At 40.1% G+C, this 24,085-nt stretch overlaps 1 protein-coding gene across 1 annotated transcript in view; it reads left to right on the top strand.

Annotated features, from left to right (window-relative positions):
* Positions 1-24,085, top strand: part of RYR2 (ryanodine receptor 2) — an 810,210-nt gene that overhangs the window by 289,546 nt on the left and 496,579 nt on the right. The window contains exons 5-8 of the mRNA XM_019549810.1: positions 3,342-3,356; positions 15,088-15,162; positions 15,939-16,017; positions 17,779-17,891. Coding sequence (XP_019405355.1) covers positions 3,342-3,356; positions 15,088-15,162; positions 15,939-16,017; positions 17,779-17,891 — 282 coding nt within the window. The remainder of the gene's footprint in view (positions 1-3,341; positions 3,357-15,087; positions 15,163-15,938; positions 16,018-17,778; positions 17,892-24,085) is intronic.

The raw sequence follows: 24,085 nt of genomic DNA, 5'->3' as shown, positions 1-24,085 counted from the left end.
AGGCAAAATGATTTTAGATACTTTACCAAATAAATATGATTATACAAATATATACAAATACACAGTCCTTCCCCCCAAACCCTTGCATTCTGATTTTGAATAGGACCTGAAGCATTCGGTTAAAGCAGGGGTGGGCAAAATATGGCCTGTGGGCTGGAACTGACCCAACAGTTGATGGTATCCAGCCTGCGGCTGCCCCTCGCAACATTCCCCATGAGGCTGAGTCCTGCCTACTCCTGCCCAGGATAGGTCACACTGCACTCCCATCAACACCTGCCCCACACGCGCTGACGGCACCATGCTGGCCCCAGCAAGTGTGCACAGCTTCCTGGCAGGGCTGCTGCCACTGGTGCTGCAGCTGCCTGGGTACTGCTAGGCTCCCCCCAGCCCACCACCTCTAGCAGCTCCTTCTCCTGCCCCTTCTTCACTGCTCCAGTGTGGGGGAAGCTGCAGCTACAGCTAGGTGGCTCCTGCCCCAGTGCACAAAGCTCCAGCTCCTTCCACCCTCTCAGCTGCCTGCAGGTGCATGCTTATTATGCCAGGGGGGCAGAGTGGCACAGGGCAGGAGGAGGGGGAGGAGCTGCTGGAGATGCGGGGAGCTGAGCAGTACCTGGGTGGCTGCAGTAGCAGTGGCAACAGCCCCACTGGAAAGTTGGGTGCTGGTTGGGGTGGTGCTGTCAGCTGGTGTAAGGCAAGTACGGATGGGACTATGGCATCAGCTGCCTCAGGTAGGAGCAGTTGGGGCTTGGCCCGAAGTGGAGCACTGCAGGAGAAACTGTGGGACATATGTGCAGCGGGGGGTGGGGGGGTGGACCCCCTGCACTACCATGTGCCCCTGCCCTTCCTCCTGCCCTCTCCCTCCCCTAACACCTGGCCAGCTCCTGGGACCTAGCATGTGGGTGGCCTCACACACCCAACCCCCCACACCCTTCACCCTGCACATCCACCATACATACACCCCCTCGATATCCCTCCCCACATACAATATACAAGAGTAAGACTTTATTTTGAGATATTATGCAATCACCTCTATATATACTACTCAATAAAACATAAATCAGGACAAAAAATATTTTTTGAAATAAAAATATGTTATAGTAAATGTTTGATTTTTATTTATAATTTGTTAAAGTGATATCTTCTTAAATTTGTTAAAATGATATGTTAAATATTTTGTGTGTGCAGCACTTGAGACCTCACCAATAGTGGTTAAGTAGTTCACAGACCAAAATTTAACCTGCTCCTGGGTTAAAGCAATATTATAAGGTGTGACCACAGGTACTCCTTGATGGCTTGAATGACAATTTAGGGAAGGTAATACAACCACATTAGCTCCAGATAAATAATTATTTAACGAGTTATGTTTAATATGGAATTACTATTTTAAACACCAACACAGAAAGCTATCATTTTAACCAAGGCTGGAAGTCCTATTTAACTGTATTGTGTAAAATGATAGGTTTGGACTGCAGCTCATTTCCGATTCATGTGCTTAAGGGAAATTAATGTGGTGGTTTTCTAAATGTATTTCTCTCTACAAAAATGAATTGAAGTGAGCACTATTTTTTTTAAATGCAACATTAGACATGTCTTTCTGATTTCATCTTTGGATTCCTTTCCCTTTTACCACTCAGTGCACTAGTATAGACTTGAAATTCTCAAGTTGGCCTATGCAACACCAGGAATTAATGACTGCTTGCTGCTAGAATGTAGCATATTACCCACTTCCATTTTACAGTCTCTTCTGCTTAATTCTTGGAGCTAACTTGCAGTAAAAAATAGCTTTAAACACACTGGAGACTAGTATTTTTCTAGCACTTCTTTTCTAATCAGTGTCACATTGATTTCTAATTTAATGATTGTCACATAGATGCTGATGTGGTGAATTGTTTAATTATAGAAACAGCAATATAACAAAATACTACATGACTTTTTTTTGGGATTAAAGGCCCAATTCAGTATTGCCCTAAATGCTACAAGAAGCTACAAAGTCATGGGTTAGCTTCACTGATGGGTACCAGAAACCAAAAGGTCTCTGTACCCCTGTAGTCACTAGAGAGACCTTCCATAGCATTTTTTTCTGTATAGATAGCTATGTTGGAGGACTGGTATTATTGCCAAATCAGATCAGGCTTTGATTCTCTACCTAGACTGGTACCATAGATACCATATGTAGTAGATGATAGGGGATTTAGGTAGATACAAAATGATTATCCAAACTGGAATCAAATTGGGATATATTCTACCTTTTTCAGAAAGTCTCCCAGGACCTTCAGTGACAAATGTTTAGGACTTTTACGTGCTATCTCATCTGAAAAATATTAAATGTTCAAAACTTCTGTACAGAGCTGTATTGCACACCTATAAGCATCCTAATATGATGATTCCTATATGAACAGAAAATACTCAAATTATTTATAATTTTTAATCAATTCTATTATTCAATGCCCACAGACAATCTCAATTTTAAGATGCATTAAAAGGATTGTGTAGTACCACTGAACAAAGGGAGGAATGACCAGCATTTTTTTAATAGATGCACATACACGCACACAATCCATAAGGATTTCAGTTGGAATTACTGTCATACTTCAGAGTAAACTGCATGTTGAGTGAAGTACCACATACCCCCAGTCCCCCAAGCAAAAAAAAATCTAAAAAACTGAGCTGATGCCTGAGCTGATAGAACGACCGAAAGCCCAGCCACTAGACTATCATAAAGAGGCATGTTTGCTGAGTTAGCTATATATACAATAACTTTTAAAATCCTTGAAAAGTTGTATAAAAACTAACTTTCAAAGGTTTTCCACAGTTCTGTGGCACCACAGTGTGTACGGCATTGGAATAATTTCTTAGAAATGCTTTATATGAGACATCAGTAGATTTTCTGTTTTTTTAGTTTATTATGTATTTGCATATTTAATTACATGGGCACATATTAATCCAGTTGTTTCTGTCTGCTTCATAATCCTGTACAAAACTATTTTGATGTACCATGCATTTGTAGAGTACATATTAAAATATATCAAGTGTAATACCTACCTCACTGTTTCGATCTTTATACAATAATAACTATTTAATGTGATGTGTGACTTAATGTAATAGAGAAAGTTGAGAAAATTATTGTACCAATAAGTTACGATCTGTTATGCTGAGCATCTGTTTTGCTTTCTAGCAGGTGCTATAACTATGCAAAAATTGTAGAGGTAAATGCTGCTTTTAAATGTGATTTGTAATTCTCTGTATGCTGCTCACCATATTAAGGGAAACAAATCACATTTTTAAGTATCTGAGACTAAATGCTTATTTCATATTTTCTCTTTTTTTCCCCATGTCTGCAGAAATTTATGATGAAGGTAAGCAAGCTAAAAGTTTAGTATTGTATTTCATATATATTAATTAATTGGTTTTTCAATTTATTTATTTTTAGAAGTAAACATCAAACTTTCAGAAGTCCTGAAATTTTTAGTTTGAAATCATACCAACTTAAGTTAGGTTTTTTAATGAGCATGAAGGGGTGCTGGCAGGCCTAGTGAATAAACTAACGTGATAGTATTTCAAGAGCTTTAGCAGTAGTAGATGTTTGTCCAATTTTTTAAAATGGTGAAACAAAGAACTTCTCTAACATTTACTAAAATGCATGTTTGTAGAATTTGAACAGATACTATCTGGTGCATTTTATGATTTGATTTTCTACATTTGATGGTTCCATTATTTTTTTTTATATTATCTCTGGTTTACTCTGGGTCAGGTTCTTTGGTTCTCAGTTAGGCCTTACACAACCAATGGGACTAGGTTAATGCAGGATTTGGTATGTAATACATTTTCAAGCAATCCTCAGATAATAAACGTTCCAAAAAACATAACCAAGGGTATTGTAAGCAAGGCTGATGCATTCTGTTTTCCATGTACCTAGAATGCTGGCAGAAATATTTGATATTAATAATAGGATGGTGTAGTCTTTCTATGGGTTGGCGTTTGTACCCCTCATATATCCTGTTAGTAAATGCTCCTGGCCATTGAGTGCTTTAATTCTGGAAGCCTTTTTAAAATTTTTGAAGGAAGTAATGTTTTAAATATTTTGAAAAAGTATTCTGAACCCTGAAAAAATTTAGTTTGTATTCTTTGATTCAGGCAAAACGTGTTGGTTGTCAGATTGATAACCTCTCAGGCTAGGTGCAGATGTTCAGAGTGCATAGGAGGAGGTTAGATTGTGTTTAAAAATGGACACCTGATCATAAGTGTAGACCTTATACTTAGATCCCTTGTTAGCTTCATCTAAGTATGAACTGTACAGAAATTCAGGAAGGTTAGAGCAGTCTAAAAATGTCTGTCCTGGTCTAAGTTAACCCAGTCTTGGAGGTAGTCTAACTTAGATTGGGTTCAGTGAATCTGATTTATCTCAACTTATCTACAGTTTCCAGGGCAGCCCCAGTTCCCAGTCACTGGTTCCAGTTCTGGGGATGAGCTTTTCCTAATGTTCCCCACTCCCTGGAACTCGGTTATTTTTGCCCCCTGGCCCCTCCCTCCACAAATAACCCCCCACCATGGGCCAGCCAACCCTCCTCCCTCAAGCCTGACAAACCCCACAACCTGCAACCTGCTCCTGGTGCCAGTTTTACTGGCATTTGCTGGTTCTAGGAGCTGATGGAAGTAAGTCCATCAGTTAGGGGGAAGGGTGAGTGGGATTGGGGAGTTGGCTTATTGAAGGGTGGGGTAGGTCAGGAGGGGACCAAAAGTAGCCCTGGTCTCAAAGGGGGAGAACCCTATTGATCTGCCTGGACCTTCTTGCATCCTGACTTACTTCAGTCAAGCTACTGGGACTGGTGACCATCTGTAAAACTGGCCCTAGGAGCAGTTTATGGGACTGAGGAAAGTTTGGTGTCATCAGAGGTGGGGGGGTGGAATCGAGGTGGGGGGGTTTGGCAGGATTGAAGAACCTCTCCAATCCTGCCAACTCCCCCCCCACAATCTCTCTGACCCCCCACACTGACCTCAGTAGCCCCTCTAATCCTGTTAAACCCTCCCAGATCCCAGGAGCTCCCCTGCAGACCCTGCTAGACCCCCTGATCTCCCCAACCCCCCCACCAACTCTGTGTACCCCATGATTCCCCCAAGCCCCTCTGCTAGCCCTGAGCTTACCTTAGATTGGGCGGTTATTTTTACCTCAGTCTAACCTTCCCCTAACCTCCCCAAATGTATGTACTCTCAATGGGAATCTGTCTCCAGTCCGTCTGGCTACTGATTTGTTCAGTTATTTATTTATCCTCCTTGTAGCAAGTGATATTCTCTTAAAATGGATAATTCAGTACATCATAAAGGCATACGTACTCATATCCTGGATTGACAGCACATTCCCCTATCCCTTGGCTCTATATCAACAGCTATAGGCTGGACTAGTCTCTGCTCCTTCTTGCTGATATGCTCACTAATTCTTCTCCAGGCACCTTTTGTCTACTCAGTTTTTACCCTCTAAATTATCAGTGTGGGACTGTTGCAGATAACTCCTGCATGATGTACGGGGAATGAAGAAATAGCCCTACTGCTTGCTGATTCCTGCACATGCTGAAACAGCCCAGAAGAATTTGCAGATCCTGTGCACCATTGACCAAGGGAGCATTCTAAACAAAACATGCAGTGTTTTTTATTTTCCCCTCCAGGGCTGAATTTAAGGATAACAGATGAATTTGCCCAGTGCAACTCTTCTCTATTGATCCATCTTTTCCTCCCACTGAGCTGTCTGTCTTATTCCTTATCTATGAGTCTGTTCCTCAAATGACAAGGATGATTCACATTCTCCACATCACGCAGTAACTAAAAATGCTTCCCCATAATCTTTAGCCTGTGAAAAATATCCCCCTTCTCCACTTACTTTGCTTTTAAACAGCTAAGTGGATTTTTATTAATCCCCCCTCCCATATGCCTCCAATCTTTCTCTCTCTTTTTAAAGACAACACTCTAACAAATGAAGGAAAGGAAAAGGGAAAAAAGAGGCAAAATCATCCCTAGGCTAAGGAAGAAGTATGAGATAATGAGAGATGTATTTTTTTGGGGGGGTAGTGTTTTCCAGAATGTTATGAGTGCTTGAAAATAGGGTTTTTATTTATGGCTGACACAGCACTTCCATTGTAAATATATATATATATATATATATATATATATCTGTTTTATATACCATGCTGTAAGTAGAGATTCAATATTCTAATGTGCTGTTGATGTATTCCTCATTTACTGGATTATCTTTTTTATTCAAAGATCTCTGGTGTTGGGGAAAATAGACATTTACTTACAGAGATGTTAATCACGAGGTCAGGTTTCACATCTGTAATGTGCTTCCACCTAATAGGCTTATTCGTGCTGCTTTCTAGCAAATCAGTATTATCAAAATCATTTAACTTGAACCAGACCATTGGGCATAAATGTTTGCGATTATTACCAATGATTCCAGTTTCTTTAATGGAGACTAAAAAGTATCTTCTTGTTCTTAATGAAAAGTATGCATGTAGCTTATTTAGTTAGCTGCCTGATGCAGTTAGCATCAGTGTTTTGATTAAGATTCCCAGGTCCTTGAACTATAGCTTTTAAAACAGGTCTTCCTGAAGAAGCTTGGCTCACTGAGTAATCCGAAAACTTGATACTTACGCTAGTTTAGTTGTACTTTACTTTTGATCTTCAGTATTGCGCAAGGTAGATATTGACTGACAGCATGTCTTAATTCTTTTAGTATCTAGTATGTTTAATCTCTCAGTTAAACTCTTAAATTCGAGTTGAGTTTAATTTTAGTCAAGGAATATCTATAGATATCTATATATATTTATAAGGTTTTTTTTGCTCACTAGCTATCATTATCTGCAGAGTGGCTGTCCTTAAAGTCTAACATAAGAGCTACCATTTAGTGGTTCAAACTGTAGGCTGTCTTGCCTAGTATCTTGTGTCACAGTGGCAGAGAGTAATGCTGAAAAAGAGCACGAACAGGGCTTTTTCCACTTTTCCTCTCCCGCTTACCACCTCCAGCATTTGGGGTCTAGGAAATTGTGAGATTGTACCCCTGACTCCCATGCTTAATAGCTACTGATGCACCTTACCTGCAAGAATTTGTCCAGTCCCTTTTTGAATCTGGCTAAACTGTCAGCCTCCTCATCTTGTGGCAATGAGTTCTACATTTTAATTACAGATTATGTTAAAAAACATTTCTTTTGTTAGTTTTAATCTTACTACTTACTAGCTTCATTTTATAGCTCCTAGTCCTTGTATTGGGAGAGACAGTAAATAATAAATCCCTATTTACGTTCTTTTTACTGTTTAGTATTTTGTAAATCTTGCAATGTCTACTTTTAAGACATCTTTCTGAACTGAATAGGGCTAGCTTCTTTAGTTTCTTGTCTTATGAAAGCCTCTGTGTACCACTAATCTTCCTTGTTGCTGTTCCTTGTACCTTCGCTAGTTCTTCTGTAGCTGTTTTGAGTTGTGGGGACCAAAACTGGGCATAGTATTCAAGATGTGAGCCCACCATTAATCTATAAAGGGGGATAATAATACTTTCTGTTTTGTTTACAGTCCCTAACATTTTGTTTGCCTCTGATGGCTTCTGATCACTGAGCTGGTCTTTTAAGTGAATGGTCCACAGTGGCTCTCAGATCTCTTTCCTGTGTGGTAACAGTTAATATACAGCCCATCATAGATAGTGTAGGTATAGTCTGGGGTTTTTTTGGTTAGATGCATTACTTATCTAAATTGAATTTCCTCTGCCATTTATTTGGCCATTTGCTCAATAGTGCCAGATCCTTCTGCAATTCTTCACAATCTGCCTTTGTCTTGACCACTTTGCATACTTTTGTGTCATCTGCAAAACTGGCCATCTTGCTACTCACCCAGGTTTCCAGATCATTTATGAATGTGTTAGATAACACCGGTCCCAGCACAGATATCCCATAGTGTACTTTTTTCCATCCTGAAAACAGACCAGTTATACTCACTCTTTGTTTTCTACCTTTAAGCAAATATTTGGACCTTCCCTGTAATCCTATGACTACTTAACTTCCTTAAGAGCCTCTGATAGGAGGACTTTGTCAAAGGATTTTTGGAAGTCTAAATATACTGTCAACTTGATCAATGTCATCTACCTGCTTATTGACACCTTCAAAGAACTGTTGTGGGCTGGTGAGGCATGATTTCCCTTTGACAAAGCCATGTTGATTCCTCCCCAGCAAGTCATGTTCATCTATATGCTGAACATTATATATATTTTATTATTATTGTTTCTACCAGTTTTGCATAAACAGAAGTTAAACTCACTGGCCTGTAGCTTCCTGGGTCCCCTCTAGAGCCTTTTTAAGATGTGAGAAATCACATTGGCAGTCTTCCAGCCCTCTGGTACCAAAGGCTGGTTTTAGAGAGAGGCTGCATACTACAGTTAGGAGTTTGTCACTTTCCAATCTGAGGTCCTTCTGGACCCTAGGGTGAGTGCCATCAGGCCGTGGTGATTTGGTACTGTTCAGTTTAGCAATTTGTTCTGCAACCTCATCTATTGAAACCTGGATCTGTTCCTTTGACTTGTCTCTAGAGAGGAGTGGAACTGGTGAGAGAATTTTCCTAACATCTTCCACAGTGAAGATAGATGCAAAGAATACATTTAGTTTCTTGGCAGAGGCCCATCAATCTTTGGTGCTCCTTTTACACTCTAGTCATGCAGAGACCCAACTGATTCCTGGCAGGTCTTTGGCTTCTAATGTACTTAAATAATTTTTTATTGTTTTGTGTGTGTGTGTCTAGCAAGTTTCTCCTCAAATTCTTTCTTAGCTTGTCTTATAACAGGTTTACATCTGATTAACAGCTTGTGCTCTTTTTTATTTTCTTCTGTAGGATTTTTCTTCCATCTTTTGAAAGAAGCCTTTTTTTCTGTTTATTGCCTTTGTAACTCTTGAGTCATGCTACAGTAATAGGGTGAGATTAGTATATAAAACTTACATATACAAGTAGTTCTGTAGTACTGTTAAAGTAAAGCATAAAGACTGCTCGGTGCTGGTAATTTATTCTGCCTGTTTGATATTTCTCATAAGGTAATATATGTAGTAGTAGCACTCTTCTAGATTATTTGAAGGTCTCCATTTATTTGGCTGAAGATGAAAACAGGGCCTCTGACTTTTTTTTGGGTGGGGGGGGGTAACCATGGTATAATGCAGCATAACACTAAGCTAAGTTACTTTGCACCCTCCATAAATTTTGAGGAACTCATTACCTCAGGGTTTGGCTCCAAGCACTAGAAATGAGGGCCAGGAAAGCACTTTGGGCATAAAAGACAGTATCAAGTGTCAGGAGTCCCATAAGTCCCCCCGCCCCCCCCTGCCTTTTCTGGAATGAGAAGCTTCTCGGGGTTCCAGGGATGAGTAACACCCTTTTTGAAGTGGTACTGTCTTTTTGTCTCTCTCATCAATAATATTTGAGAATCTTCCATTCACAGGAAAAAGTTGTGAACCTTGGCACAGAATTCACAACCACAAACTGGTTTAAGTGATCAGAAACGGGTTTAAACCTGTAACAGAACAGATATTCAGTGCACGTAAACCAGTTTGAAATGGCTGAAACTGGTTTGAGATAAACCTGGTTGAATGTACTATCAGACTTAACTGATTGAGCTCAAACCGGTTTATGCAATGTCTGTCCCAGACCCCTTTCTGGTTTAAGTTAAACTGGAGTCCTTCAGGATCCCAGCATGCTCTCTGGGCTGGGCTGTGCTATTTGTTCCAGAGCAGTGCTGGCCCCAACCCTCTGCTCTCTAGCCTGAGCAGGAATAGGACGTGGCAAGACACCAGCTGGCATGGCCTAGTTAAGGCAAAGTGGGCAGCGAGGGGGTTAATTCTTTCCCTGTCTCACCAGCAGGGACCACATGGCATGGCCACATTAAGACTAAGGGGGCAGGGAGGGGTTTAATTCCCCACCACTGGGGGACTGCAGCTGGGGCAGAGCAGCCCCAGAGGGGGACCCTTCTCCCTGCTCCTCTCCCCCACTCCCTTCCACCTCCTCCCCATAGGCAGGGGAAGCGGGGAGGACTCTGTGCAGTGCTGGAGAGGGACTCCTCCCCTCCTCTCCCCCCACTGCTATGGGGCAGGGAGGGGGGCTCTATGCAGGGTTGCCCAGCCCCGGAGAGGGACTCTTTCCCCGCAACTCCTCCCCATACCACAGGGTGGGGAGGGAAGCTCTGTTCCATGCTTGGGGATACTCTTCCCTCTCTTCCTACTCTCCTGCCTCCACTGCTGCCAGGTGGGGAGGCGGGGGCTCTGTGTCCCTGACTCATGGTGGTGGGGGAGGTGCAGACAGCCTTGCAGAGCCCCCCTCCCCACCCCCTGGTGGCAGGGTGGGGGCGATGGACAGTCCCTCTCCACCCCTGAACAGAACCCCCCCCTCCCCACCCTGCAGTGGTGGAGGAGAGGGAGGAGGGGGAAGAGTTCCTTTCTGGGGCCAGGCCAGGCAGTGCTGTGTGCTGGGATTGCTCCTGGCTGACAGCAGTCCACTATCAGGGCACAGCTTTCTCTTCTTCCTCCTCTTTTCCTCCCTTGACACAGTGATCTAATCATACTTCCTCTTCTTCTACCCTCTGAACCCCGCAGGCCAAGGTTGGAGTTTAAACCCCTTCTCAGTCTTACTCAGGCCTACTGGGGCCTGGCCATGCCTCCCCCCCCCGCCCCCCGGTCAACTCAGCTTCTCTGTGGAAGGGAAGGGAGGGCTTATGTAGTGCCCCCAGTCTCCTGACCGGAGCCACTGCAGGCACGTGCTTGCATTTCCAGAATGAAAAGGGAATGTCTATCCACTTGCAAAATCATTCAATCTCTGCAGGTTAGACTAACCTGCAAAATTTGAATCAATTCAGGCTTGGGCTTTTTGAATGCCTGTCCCTACCCAAAATGTTTAAAAGGCAACAATATGTTTAATTCTTTCCACATGCAAATTATCTGTTTACTTTGTCACCAATTTTAGAATACGTCAAATCTGAGTTGACACCTGCATGTAACAATGGTGGAAGTACAATCACACACTTTTGCTTCCTTCACATCTTAAAAATTAGGAAAAAGTGGATTTTTACCTTTCAAATCAGGGATGTTTGGTTCCAGGATTTTGGCTCTACACATCACATGAAGTTTGAAACTCAAAGTACAATTTAAATCTTGCCTTTTAATTATATGCAGACTATGTTTTAAACCTGAAAAGAGTGTTAATTGAACTAAACATACATACATATATATATTGTAGTCACGAGGGATTTTAGTTAGGCAGAAAAATGAGCCTTGGGTGGTATTATCTTCAGTGCAGAAGGTGCTTTCTTTTATTTTATTACATACAGTACACATTTCTATAATTCATCAGTATCCTTTTGAATTCTAATCCCCTTAATCCATTTAAACCAGTTGCAAATAATTTCTGGTTCAGTAAGAATAATGTTGTAATGTTTTACTTGCTGACTTACGCATTTCAAAACTTTACTGATTCTATATAATTATTAAAATATATATCAAAAGGATTTTCCCCTATTTTGTCTACCTGAACAACTCTTGTTTTAGTAAAATGATTGCTAGTTCAAATGACATTTGTAATCATCCTACAGATTTTGAGGATATAGTTCACCAACTGGCCTTTAAGAGTTCATTCAAAGGATTGTCACTCAATTTTTCAAGAGCTAAAATGTATTCCTACAACTCATTTTTAATACTCATCTTTTCTTATAGATCACCTAATGCAATCTCCAACTTTCTTTATCCCAGGATGGTGGGAACATTATTATGTGTTAGAAAAGTACTAACAGCATCATGAACTCATGAACCGCTCATCAAGGTGCCACTTCAGATTAAATAGTTATATTAGTCTGTTGGTTTATAGATCTTAGTGGATAGTAATTTGCTACTTAGCAATTGAAGGATGAAGCCTATGTCACAAGAAGTTAAAGCAAATAGCTTTATCTGTTGTGGCAAGTTCAGTGGAAGGCTAAGTCAGTTTCTGGTAGAGGTGGGTCTAGCACAGAATCCAGTACCTGAATACTTATACTTCGGTCAGTGGTGTTTTTTTCCCCAGCATTTACCTATAGGCAAGTCAAGTGCCATGTTTTTCTTTAATCAGTTGAACCAGAATTGGAGATCTAAATTAATAAGATTTGGAGTCCACCAAATGTGGACTGGCAAGGATTACTTAATATTATCATTTGCAGTAGCACTTATGGAATTAGTAAATGGAAGATACTTTATCTACTCAGTGGGCATGTCTACGTGTGCATATTTACTGTGCAGTAATTTAGGTTACTGTGCAGTAACTGAAAATTGCTGTGCAGTATGGGCATGTATCTACATGTGCACACCCGTACTGTGCAGTAACTATGGCAACTTGCACTGAATTGGGTGCACTGAATTTGATACATGATGCAGGTATCAAATTAATGATCGATTAGTTACTGCACAGTAACACACGTGTAGACGCTTTACAGCACACTAACAGTGGGCGTGTGGACTGACTTGGTACTAACTTTAGTCCCAAGTGAGCCCACATACAGCATTACTGGGTTTTAATGGCTGCACATGTAGACTCTGGCCTAAAACTGCTTACTGCACAGTAAGTACACATGTAGACACATTCTGCAGGTAGACAAAGTAATGAAATGTTACTAGCTACAATTACAGTTCCTAAAGTAAAATGGTATATAGTAGGTGAATTAATTAGCTTTAGCCATTAATCTGAGATTTTCTAAAAGGGAAAAGGCAGGAATTTTCCTATTTTTAAGTCTTAGTTTACTGTATTAGTCATCTTTGTTCGGTTTCTAGGTGCTGCAGTTTTTAAGCTCCTCTTAGCATGTTTAAGCCTTTGACAATAATAAATTAAATGTAGTTTTGCTGTACCAATTTTGCTTTGCAAATAATTAATTAATTTGGATTTTCATAGAGAACTACTATTATTTAATTCGCTGTTAGTATACCATATTTTAAATATTAAAGTTTAATCCAGTGTTTGTATGGCATTGCCATTACAAAAGTCAACATTTGAAGTACTTAATATAGTATGTTGTTGACTTTGTATTGGAAAACGTTGTTAAATAACTTTAAGGAATGCATAATCACTCCTTGTACTTTTATAACTGTTCTCACTGAAAGAAAATGGTTAAATGCAGTAATACTATTAATTTAGCATTTGTGGCATATGTGGGAGCTTTGAACATTTATTGTAAATTATATGGACCATATTTTAAAAGCCTGTAATGTTGAGAGGTTCACAATACAACCTAATTGGTTTTATCAGCTATAATTCCAATCACTCTGCAAACAGATGTTGCCCTTGTGCCACCATGAAATTATTGATGGTGGCACAAAACCCAAGCAAACAGACATCTATATTTGTCACATGACAAATGCTCCACATTGTGGCCACAATAATTTATAGTAATAGTTTGTGCTATATTTTCAGGGTGGACATCTGTTTGATTATGGCAACAGCTGCCATGAGAAGGCACTACTGGGGCTTTATGACCATGGCTTCAAGTGCCTGGTCCCCCTACCTTAGGTCCACATCTGCAGTCATGGAGCAGGGGCATGATGGGCTTCCCCTCTATGCTTCCAGACACATGCCTTGGATTTTGCCTTCAGGTTTGGAGTGGGGAAGATCATCTCCCCTCACTTGCAGATGTGGGGTGTGGTGGTGTGAAATGAGTGCCAGGAATCCTCTGGTGGGGCATTCTGGGGTGCATATCTGCATGTCTGGAGGCACCCAGTCCTGCAGGACCATATCGAGGTGTGTGTCTGCAAGCAGGGGAACCCCTGAGGGTACCCCTGTTTCCAGACATGGGGCACAACATTGTGAAACATATGCCAGGAATACCCTGCAGGGGGCTTCTAGGGGCATGCATTTCATACTGCTGTGTCCTGGTTTGGGTTGTGGTTTGCAGACTGCACTGGAAATAAACATTGGAACATATGTAGTGTAAGCCCAAGTGCATGAAAGCCCTCGACTGAAGTAACTGTATGACCTAAGTAAATCAATACAAGTTTTATCACTGCAATATCTGTAGAAGTGTTCAAAAAAGTGTTAAGATACCAGAAACCACCCCCCACAACACCACCAGCATAGGATTGTCCTCTGGAGTAAATTTACTGTTTCTACCTAGTCTTATTTTAATAGTTTCATCCACTGGAACTTTCCTTATGTCCATTAGGTGCCTAGTACACATCTCAATCGGTCCCATGGACTATTACTATTTGCTAACAGTAGCTTGAGAAATGTTGCTGTTTTCATTACTTTCTGAGCTATGCTCCTTTTACTTACTTAAACATTTTATTTCTCCTCCAGTCCATAAGTCATTTAAATGTTTGTAATCTGTTGAAAAGATCTGTCCCACCTTCTTAGTCAATTTAAACCAATTATGTATTTGACAATTGTGATTTTTTTCCAGCTTCTTAGTCATATTGTTGGTATTGTATTCTGACATTCCTCCAATTTGTCAATATTTTGTTGTCAGTGAAGAGTCCAGGAATTCATTTCAGGTATAGTAGTATCAGAGATGCATGCAGGAAGCCATTTTCAACTCTATTACTATTGTGTAGGAAGAGGAGAACCAAACATGATTGATTTTACGAATGCCCAGCATTGTTTAGTAACTTCAGTGGAAACTGGGTTAGGCTGATGGTGAATTTTTGAGCATGGCATCTTAAAATTCAAATTAATTGATTATAAAGTCAGAAGGGATTATCATCTAATCTGTTTTCTTGTACTGATGATAGGACTTCCCTGAATTAAGTTTTGTTTAAACTATAGCATATCTCTTCTTTCTTGCCATTTTCTATTCATGAGTCATAGATGTGATTAGCTAACAGATACGACACAATTAGCATGCTGATAAACTATTTTACAGCGCACGGTGGTTTGAAGGTGCCTGTAAATAATGTGAATCTTACATATGATTCTGTACCTTATCTTGTTCATATTATTATATATCATATTATATACCACGCTAGAGTCTTCAGGGACAGGGAGTTAATTATTGTTTTGTTTCAAAGAAGAGCCAAATTTTGATCCAACATGGCAATAAGTCATTTTTGTTTTTTTTAATTTATACAGACTGCACAAGGTGGGGGTCATCGAACACTCCTATATGGACATGCAATATTACTGCGCCATTCATACAGTGGCATGGTATGTATGGATTTGGCCTTTGCATTTCTGAATTGATCATAGTCCTGGTACATACTTTTTTTTTGGTTATATGGTAACAAGAGCTGATAATATTCTGACTATGGCCATTTCAAATTATTCCGTTATTATTTCCATTAGAGAAGTGTTTCACTATTCAAGCCATTCAAGATACCTATTCTACACATTTCTAGACGCATTTTGAAATCCAGATTTGGCTGACACTGATACTGACAGATTAATATCTTTATCTGCCTGTGTTAAATGAGTTGGTGATTTCATATTTTTTTTCCCAATAGACAGATGTCTGCATTGCATAAACTGCAGCATCTCTACAGCTGGCTCTGGCTGACAATGCAAAAATAAGGCAGACACTGCATGGGGAGATTTCTTGATGTAGTATAATTCAGAATTAAATCATGATATTCTCAATTGTCTAATAAGCTGTATGAGTTCCAAACTGATTAACATGCATATAAAAAGCTAATAACTGGACTTTAATGTCAATAATACTTCTTACTTGCAGACTTGTTTTTCCTATTTTAACAGATATGCAGTAGATAAAGATTGACAGGTTCCTTCAGAACGTTTATCTTTGTCAGTCTGCCTGCCTATTCTGATCAAGAAGCAATTAAATTCCTTATACTTTCATATAGAAGGCTTAGAATTTTCTAGGAACCAGTATACAGTTCTATAATAGGAAATTTACAGCCTTATCTATCCAGAGTAAAAACCAGATATGAGCTGAATAAATCATACCTGTTTTCTTTTCTTGGTAGTACCTTTGTTGCCTCTCCACCTCGCGATCATCAATGGATAAACTGGCATTTGATGTGGGATTGCAAGAAGACACAACAGGTAAATATAATGTCACTAAGATTATCTTAAGGCTAATCAGGTGATGAAATGAGTTACAATTGCAAAGAAACTACTTGAGAGAGACGTGGTGGCAGGTTATTTTTTTTAAATGTCTGGTAAAATAAAACTTAAGGTTCTTCAGCCACATAACCTTGGTTTTGTTGCACACATGTATTTTGTGTGTAATTTTTTTCCTTACAGAATATGTAGTTTAATGTTTTTTGTGTCTTTTTAGGCTGTTAAAAGTATAGAATATAAAGGATTAGGAATTTGCTATTACTGTAGAATTATTTTCTTGTGCATCTTTGAAATCTTTTGCTTTCTATTACTGTTATTTAGAGGTGGACTGATATATTGGTCCATGTTGGATCAGCACCAATAAAAGAAAAATTGACACTATTGGCAATCGGCTATTTTTGGCCGGTGTAGCCAATAATGTCACCAATAAATGCCTCATGCATGTGTGCAGTCACAGCATGCACACAGCCAGGAATGCAGCCCAGCAGCTTGGAATGCAGCATCCAGCTGGTAAGTCTGTGGGGAGGAAGGGGTTGCGGGGGGTGTGCAGATTGAGGCTCCCACAGTGAGGGAGGGAGTGGGGCTGGGGCAAGGGGCAGGCACAGCCCAACCAGGGTGGGGCAGAGTACAGGACAGAGCCGTGGGTGGCTTATCTTCGGGGCACCGTGGGTGGCTCATCTGCCCCTCAGATTTGTGCACAGGGTGAGGATGGGCTACCTGCTGTGGGCTCAGGGCCAGGGGCTGCACTGGCCTCTTCCTGGCAGGGGGGCTGGACCAGGGCTGTATTCAGGGTAGGCAGCAGTGGTGCTGGGAGGGGTGGCTATGGGGTGGGCTACAGCCACCCCCAGATTCCCTGTAACCACCCCTCCCAGCACCACCACTGCCCTGAGTGCAGCCCTGGTCCAGACTCCCGTCCCCCCCTTCCCCGCCAGGAAGAGGCTGGTGCAGCCCCTGGCCCCAAGCCCTTGCCCTGTGCACAAATCTGGAGGGCACATGCCCCCCCCCATGCCTCCCTAGCCTTTGTGCAGCCAGAGAGCTGCCTCCCTCTCCCTGGCCCCCTGCAGCTCCATCCTGCCCCAGCCCCAGCACTACTCCCTCCCTTATCATGGGGGCTTCATTCTACCCCCTCATGTCCCTTCCCTCCTCCACTCCCCTTCCCTCCTCCACAACCTCTTCTCCTGTATAGACTTTCTGGCCAGATGCTGTTTTCCAAGCTGCTGAGCTGCATATCATCTATCAGAACAGTATCAGCCAATATTGCTGGTTAATAATTGGCCGTTGGTATTGGCCAAAAAAAATCTTTATCCGTGCACGCCTACTATTAATATTAAAGTTGCGGTATTGTAAGTATTTTGACTTCATTCAGAGTTTTAGAAATCAAGGGAGAGAAAAATCACTTGGCGCACACGTACTCATGTGCATATTCCTTGGCATAACAGGGTTGCCTTCTGGAGGTGCCCATATTATTTTCTTTCTGTTTCCCAAAATGGGAGACTTGAGAACATCTACAAGGTGCAATAGGTTTGGGTAGGGGTTTGCATTAGGCTTTCTATTAACACTGTGGGGCACTTAAGTGCTTCAGAGGTATGATAGGGAGGCATTAACCGACAAAACCAACATTAATGTGTATATGAAGTCTTAAGTTACATAGAGATTAGTAAGAAAAAAATTAAAACTGAACACAAAAACAGTCTTAAGCATTTCGTTTCTGTTACTGTTTCTCTTTCATCTATGGAAATGAAGGCGAGGCCTGCTGGTGGACCATCCACCCTGCCTCCAAACAACGATCAGAGGGAGAAAAAGTGCGTGTTGGAGATGACCTCATCTTAGTCAGCATCTCCTCGGAAAGATACTTGGTAAGTGCTGCAAGACTACCTAGGTAGTGCTTGTGTTACAGTAAAGAAATATTCTAGGAAATGTGATGGAAATTAATAGAATCATAAAAAAATATATAGTAGAGTTTGGTTTGCAAATTATCTTTCTAAATAATAGACTAAATAACAATCTCAACTGTTAAAATTACTTGAGAATTAAGAGTTCAATCTAGATAGTATGTAAACTAAGACTTCAAGGATCTGGAATAGTGACATAGGTATTTATGATGTTGGTATGACTGATTCTTGCATTAAGTTACTGCTATTATAAGAATTAAACAGTTAATTATGAATTCATAGTAAAGATGACTCAACCTTAACTGTAGAATTGAGGCAATTTTAAGGGTATTTCAGTGTTGTGAGATTTAACAGCAAGTTGAAACAGGAAATGAAATCTTGCACCAGAATAAAAGGGATGTGCGAGTGTGTATGTGTATCCCATCTTTTCAGTGTATTTTTAAAAACAAACTGGTAAATTAAAGAAAGATTATTTAAAAGGAGATTATTAGTCAAAACTCATGGGGGAATAATTATGCATTTCAATTGAAATTTAACTGAAATATTTAGGAAAAAAATCAACTCCAGAAAACCTTTTTAATTTTTTGTATTTAATGTTTTTATTTACATATATAATTTGCATGAGTTTTTCATTTTAATGCTTTTTTTTAATATTGTTATAGTTATATAATTTATTGGCCAGGTGTGATCTTCTACTACTGCTCCCATGGTGTAATATGAAATACCTTGTTTTTATTCTGCTTTTTTTTTTTTTAAAATGAGGACAGCTGCTGCTTAATATTGATTGAAATATCTTACTTGCTTTATTAGATCAAAGTACCTCCTGCTTTTATTGTAATGAAATGGTCTGACGCTTTTTAATATGAGGAAACATAACTTTTTCTAACTCTGTGGAAACAGCTGAACTGCTTTGTCTGACATTTCCAAAAATACTTAACCTGCGACAAACACTCAGCACAGAAAATTTCAGCCCACATTCTAGTTTGGCATTTGGCAATGTTGTATTTAATTGAAAACAGGATCTTATAATGGAAAGTGTTTGGTGACTGTTGTTGTTATTATTACTGTGCTAATAATGATAACACTATTTTGTATTTGGACTTTTTATCTTGATAAGTCAGTCTCTCTGGAAATTATCTCATGCAAGGTGGTCTCATACAAGAAGTAAGATACAGGCTACATACAGACATTCAAAAAGCCTGAGATGGAATTGATCTAAGTAAGTTACGTGGTTTTCTCTAGGTGGTGTATTTTAGATTGGTAATGATCTAAACACACATTTGCCCTGGGGGGTGGGGTTGGGGGAGGGTCCTTAGACTGGGTTCCACCATTTTTAAACCAGTCTGTGTGCCAAACTTCTGATGGTATTCCAGTCACTTATACCAGTAAAAGTAATAACGTCTGTACTTGGCAACAGGCAGTGCTTTTCTTTGGTACAATGGGTTTTCTATACCCAGATGTCTTATGTGCTCACAATTCATAACTTTTATTTTAGAAAAAATACAGCAAATTCATGTGCTGATGTATTTGGTCCCCTGATCTCACCCATTTGTTTATTCACTGTAAAACAATGTGTGTTAGACATTAAGTGTTTTTTCTTTATCATATTTCAGTTACTTAGGTTGTCTGGTAGGAGGAGGAATGGGGTTTTAGAGTGGCAGTTAAGCAACCCCTTGTTTTGCAATGCAAAACCAGACTTGAAATAGACATGTTAATACAGTTAATAAGTTAAGGTTTCATGAAATATATTGTATTAATATCACTAAGAAAATTATTTACTGTTTACACAGTACTTTCACTGGGGTTAATATCCAACTGGCAGCATGTGGGCGGCACTATAGTCTGTGAGGAATTAACTTTTAGCTCACTGGTTGCTTCCTGCTATTGCTTTAGCTGCAGCTGTTGGGTTCTCTTGGCTCCCTTTTTCTCCTCCAGCTTCTGCTTCCTGCTCCACACTCCAAAGTTGATGCTGGGGATCAAGATTGTGTTGTTCAGACTCTAGCCAGAACTTAGAAATAACAAACTCTCCATGCTCTAATAAAAATGAACTGAGCCAGCAATCGAACTATTTTGGATGTGTAGTTAGGCTTCCAACATGCTGAGCATAGGCAAGCTCCTTCTAAAGAACATGGCCCGATGGCCTCTCTCTCCCCCTCCCCTCTTGATGATCAGAATGCCCTTGGTGGCCAGCATCACTGTCCAAGTATAACAGCAGTCTGGCTTGAGGGACAAATTAAAGTAGTCAGACTAGATATTTTCTTTACTAAAACAGCTTTAAGGAATTCTGCCTAGCCTAAATCAGCCTTCACTGCTGCTGATCCTTGTGTCTCTGACAACCTGCTTGAGGTACCAGGGAATCTGTTGCTGCTTTCAGTGACAGCGACTATGGGGAACTTTGTGGGAATGGGAAGGGACTGAAGACCAATTGAGATGGGTTCCAGCTTTTCTGCTCACCTCTTCGGTCATGTGATACAGCTCACTTCAGTGATATGAGTGCCAGTATCCTTGCTATAAGCGGCTAGGATACCTAGTTTCTTTTCTAAATGCTTTAAGATCTTTAGTTAAGAAGCATTGTATAAGAGCTGAGTGTAGTTGTGTTATAAGATCTGGATTTTGCTCTGGCCACTTACTGTCAGGGATGGAATTTGATTCTGTATAACCCACTCAGTTGAGATCAAAAAGATGTTTTGCTATAACTAGTCCTTAAGGTTGGGCCCAGGTCCAGGTTATCTTCTCTTGCTGCAGTACAGATCCATGAACAAATCTAAACAGTGTCAGGATGCACCACCAAGTTGTGTATATTTTTAAATTTGTTTTGGCACAGAAGCATTTTTAAGATAATATGATTAATAGAATACCACAGAGCTTTAAAATATACTAGTTTTTAATAATCTAGAAATCTAATTAGCTTTTGTATGTTTCAAATTGATAAAGTGTCTGGACAGCAAGGAATTTTTAATCTTTTAAACATCACTCAGAACAAATTCCCTGCTCATGAACGTGAAATGCAAGAAGAATATGCAAGATGAAGCAAAATTTAGGAGAACAGCAAGCCATTCTTACCCTTTAAAACAACCTTGATATCAGGAAAGAGGCCAGTGATACTCAGATAGAGAAATTAGTAGAGAAGTGAAGAAAATGAATTTGGAAACTTGGGAAGTTTGTTTTTCCCATTTGTAGATTTTCAGTACTATGGACCAATTTCTATGCATATAGTTGCTGTACTGATTAATAATGCTGGTCTGCAGCTGTATTATGCAAATCCATAAATAAGGCTAATGAAGGTAGCTAAAATATCTGAAGGCTGCTTCTTTTTTTTGCATATAAGATGACAATGTCTGAAAAAGCAAGAAAGTAATATTCTGTTCTCAGAAAGAGAACTTTCTCCCTGAAGGGTTTTTTTTTTTATCATTGTAGACTGAAGGGTCTTTTCCAAAACTTTTCCTGCTAAAGCGCAGGGAATTTTTCTTGTACAGAAAACCTGTCATGTGTTGCCTTTCTAAGATGAGTGAACAACTGCTTATGAAAATGAGGAAGGTCTTCTGGCAACAATACCATTTTTATTTTCAGTTCCTTGTATATGCTAGGTTTCTTGCATCTCCCTGTTGGGCCTGATACAGGGAAACACCTCCTCCTGAAAATAAATCTGTAAAGTCAATATCAGAATGATGCTGAGTAGATAGCACAGCTGATATATTAAGACAGCCCAGCACTTACTGTTGTAAGATTTTTATTTCAGTTGCTTAAGGAACTGATAAGGAATTGAACTGATATCAAGTTTTCAGTTTGGAAAAACAGGCAGAAGCCTTCACTGACCCAGGCCAGAAGGCAGAGAGCACTGGAACCTACCTTCTAGCCTGCAGGCCAACTTGAGGCTAGCTTGGAGCAGGTCCTCAAGGAATCCATTTCTAAGCACTTGGATGAGAAGAAAGTGATCAGGAACAGTCAGCATGGATTTAGCAAGGACAAGTCATGCCTGACCAACCTGATTGCCTTCTATGATGAGATGACTGGCTCTGTGGACATGGGGAGACCAGTGGATGTGGTGTACCTTAGTTTTAGCAAGGCTTTTGATGTTCTTGCAGGCAAGCTAAGGCAGTATGGGCTGGATAAATGGACTGTAAGGTGGATAGAAAACTGGCTGGAGCATCAGGCTCAGAGGGTAATAGTCAATGGCTTGATGTCTAGTTGGCAGCTGGTATCAAGTGGAGTGCCCCAGGCAGAGGTGTAAAATTTCAGGAAATGTTGATGCCGTGGGAAAAAAATCCATGTTTTTTTCCCATTTTTTTCCAGGAAAAAAAAGGAAATTTGGGGGAAAATTGAAATATATGCAATATTTATTTTCTTATCTATCTACTACTTTAAGAACATAAACTATGTTTTATATAACTTGCTTAGCACATAAAAATGTAATGTTTGGTATATTTATGAAATTTAGAAGTACAAATGCCTTATTATTATTTGAATAAAACTAAGGCATTTAAAATAATTATTTGTAATTATTGTTATGGATGGAGCAACAAGCTGCTTCACCCTAAGGTGCTTAAGCATATCTTATTTTTTGCCAGTTCATGAGAATAAGGAAAAAAAATAGAAGTTGAAAATAGAAACCATCAGCACTGAAGTAAACAAAAGGAAGTTATTGTTATCTGGACGTAGAAAGTGTCCTCCATACAGTCGGCAGTCTCCAAAAATAGAAGAAACTCATATTTTTAACAAAAGAGCTCACAAAAACAATCCCTCTAAAGCTGGAGACAAAATTCAGCACATGAAACCAATGTGTCTTTTAAACAATCAAATATATCCTTGAAAATATTAGCATCACAAGTTCCTTTGTCTAATCAGTGAGACTCAGTTTCTGAAATATCACTGTTTTCTGATTCTGAATCTGAACCTTCATTTTTATCTTCATGGACTTCAGGAAACTGAAAGTTTGCATGGATTGAAGCAAATTTCCCTGCTTTTTCACAGGTAATTTTATGTTTTGATTTGGTGTGTATATTTCCAAAAATAGTCCAGTTCTTTCACGTGCTGCAGAAAATGGAGGAATCTGAAGCAGGTAAGAAGTATGGCAAAAGCTTTGTTATCCAGCACCCATGGGGAATCGGGTGCAGGATAACAAAATATGCCAGTTACCTGAGAGACCGCCTCTCCTGCTGTATGTGGTGCACTGCCGCCCCCCCCACTGCAAGGGACAGGGAGGGAGGCAGAAGAGAAGGGGGAAAGAACTGTTATTGTGGGGGCAGAGCAGCACAGGCTTCTTTGCCATGATGGGCACTTCCGGTTTCGCTTTTACCTTACAAGCTGGCATACCAGTTAATAGAGCATGCCAGCTTATAAAGTGCTGGATAATGCGGCTTTCACTGCATATGGAGTCAGAGGCTGTGTTGTACAAAGGCCTTGCTACCATGTTGCAGGAGGAATATGCTTGGCAGTCCCAGATTACACTCCTGGACCAAATAGCTGACCACATTCTGTATTTTGCAACATTTGAAAGTACCTTGCCAACATCAAGTCCTAAGTGTGTTGCTTATTTCAGTCAAATGCGGTAGAAATGCTACCATCACTAACATTTCTACCTTTGAATCTTGGATCTGAAAGATTTGCAGCAGTATGAATTGGCTGGCAACAAAATTCCTCCCACATGTGAACGAAGTCTTTCACTTTTCCTTCTTCCTTTCTCGTAGCTGGAGATGTACTTACTTTGCCAAACACAGTTGACTTTATCTGGGCCTATAGGTAAGGTATGTCTGACAAAAGTGCATCATCTGATTTCAGGTGCAGTGATTGCTGAAGAATATGGCTTTAGAATCTTCAGGGAGTTCTGCCGCTGGACCCAGCAGACATCCTCATCAAATACAGTATTCCTTATGCTTTGGACTACTTTAAGGTCTTCAGTTATCACTGTTTCTTGAAGAGATTCTTTGTTTTTTAGTAAACTTTCAAATGATGTCACCACCCCCCCATCTAGTTTTATTACTAATTTTGAGCGTCACCATTTTATTCTTCCCATTCTTTTCTTCCTGCTGCTGCTTAGAGATTGCAGTTACAATATGAATAGATTTTACATATTGTATAAATTCTTTTGCTCTATTCTAGAACTTTTGCAGTGTGTCCAACTTCATGAAATCATTTAGAAACAAGTTTAGGTCATGGGA

Source organism: Crocodylus porosus, unplaced genomic scaffold, assembly GCF_001723895.1.
Source record: "Crocodylus porosus isolate Cpor-Errol unplaced genomic scaffold, CroPor_comp1, whole genome shotgun sequence".
In the NCBI taxonomy this organism is placed as follows: domain Eukaryota; kingdom Metazoa; phylum Chordata; order Crocodylia; family Crocodylidae; genus Crocodylus; species Crocodylus porosus.
Note: the sequence above shows the minus strand (reverse complement) of the source record. Positions and strands in the feature narration are given on the sequence as shown.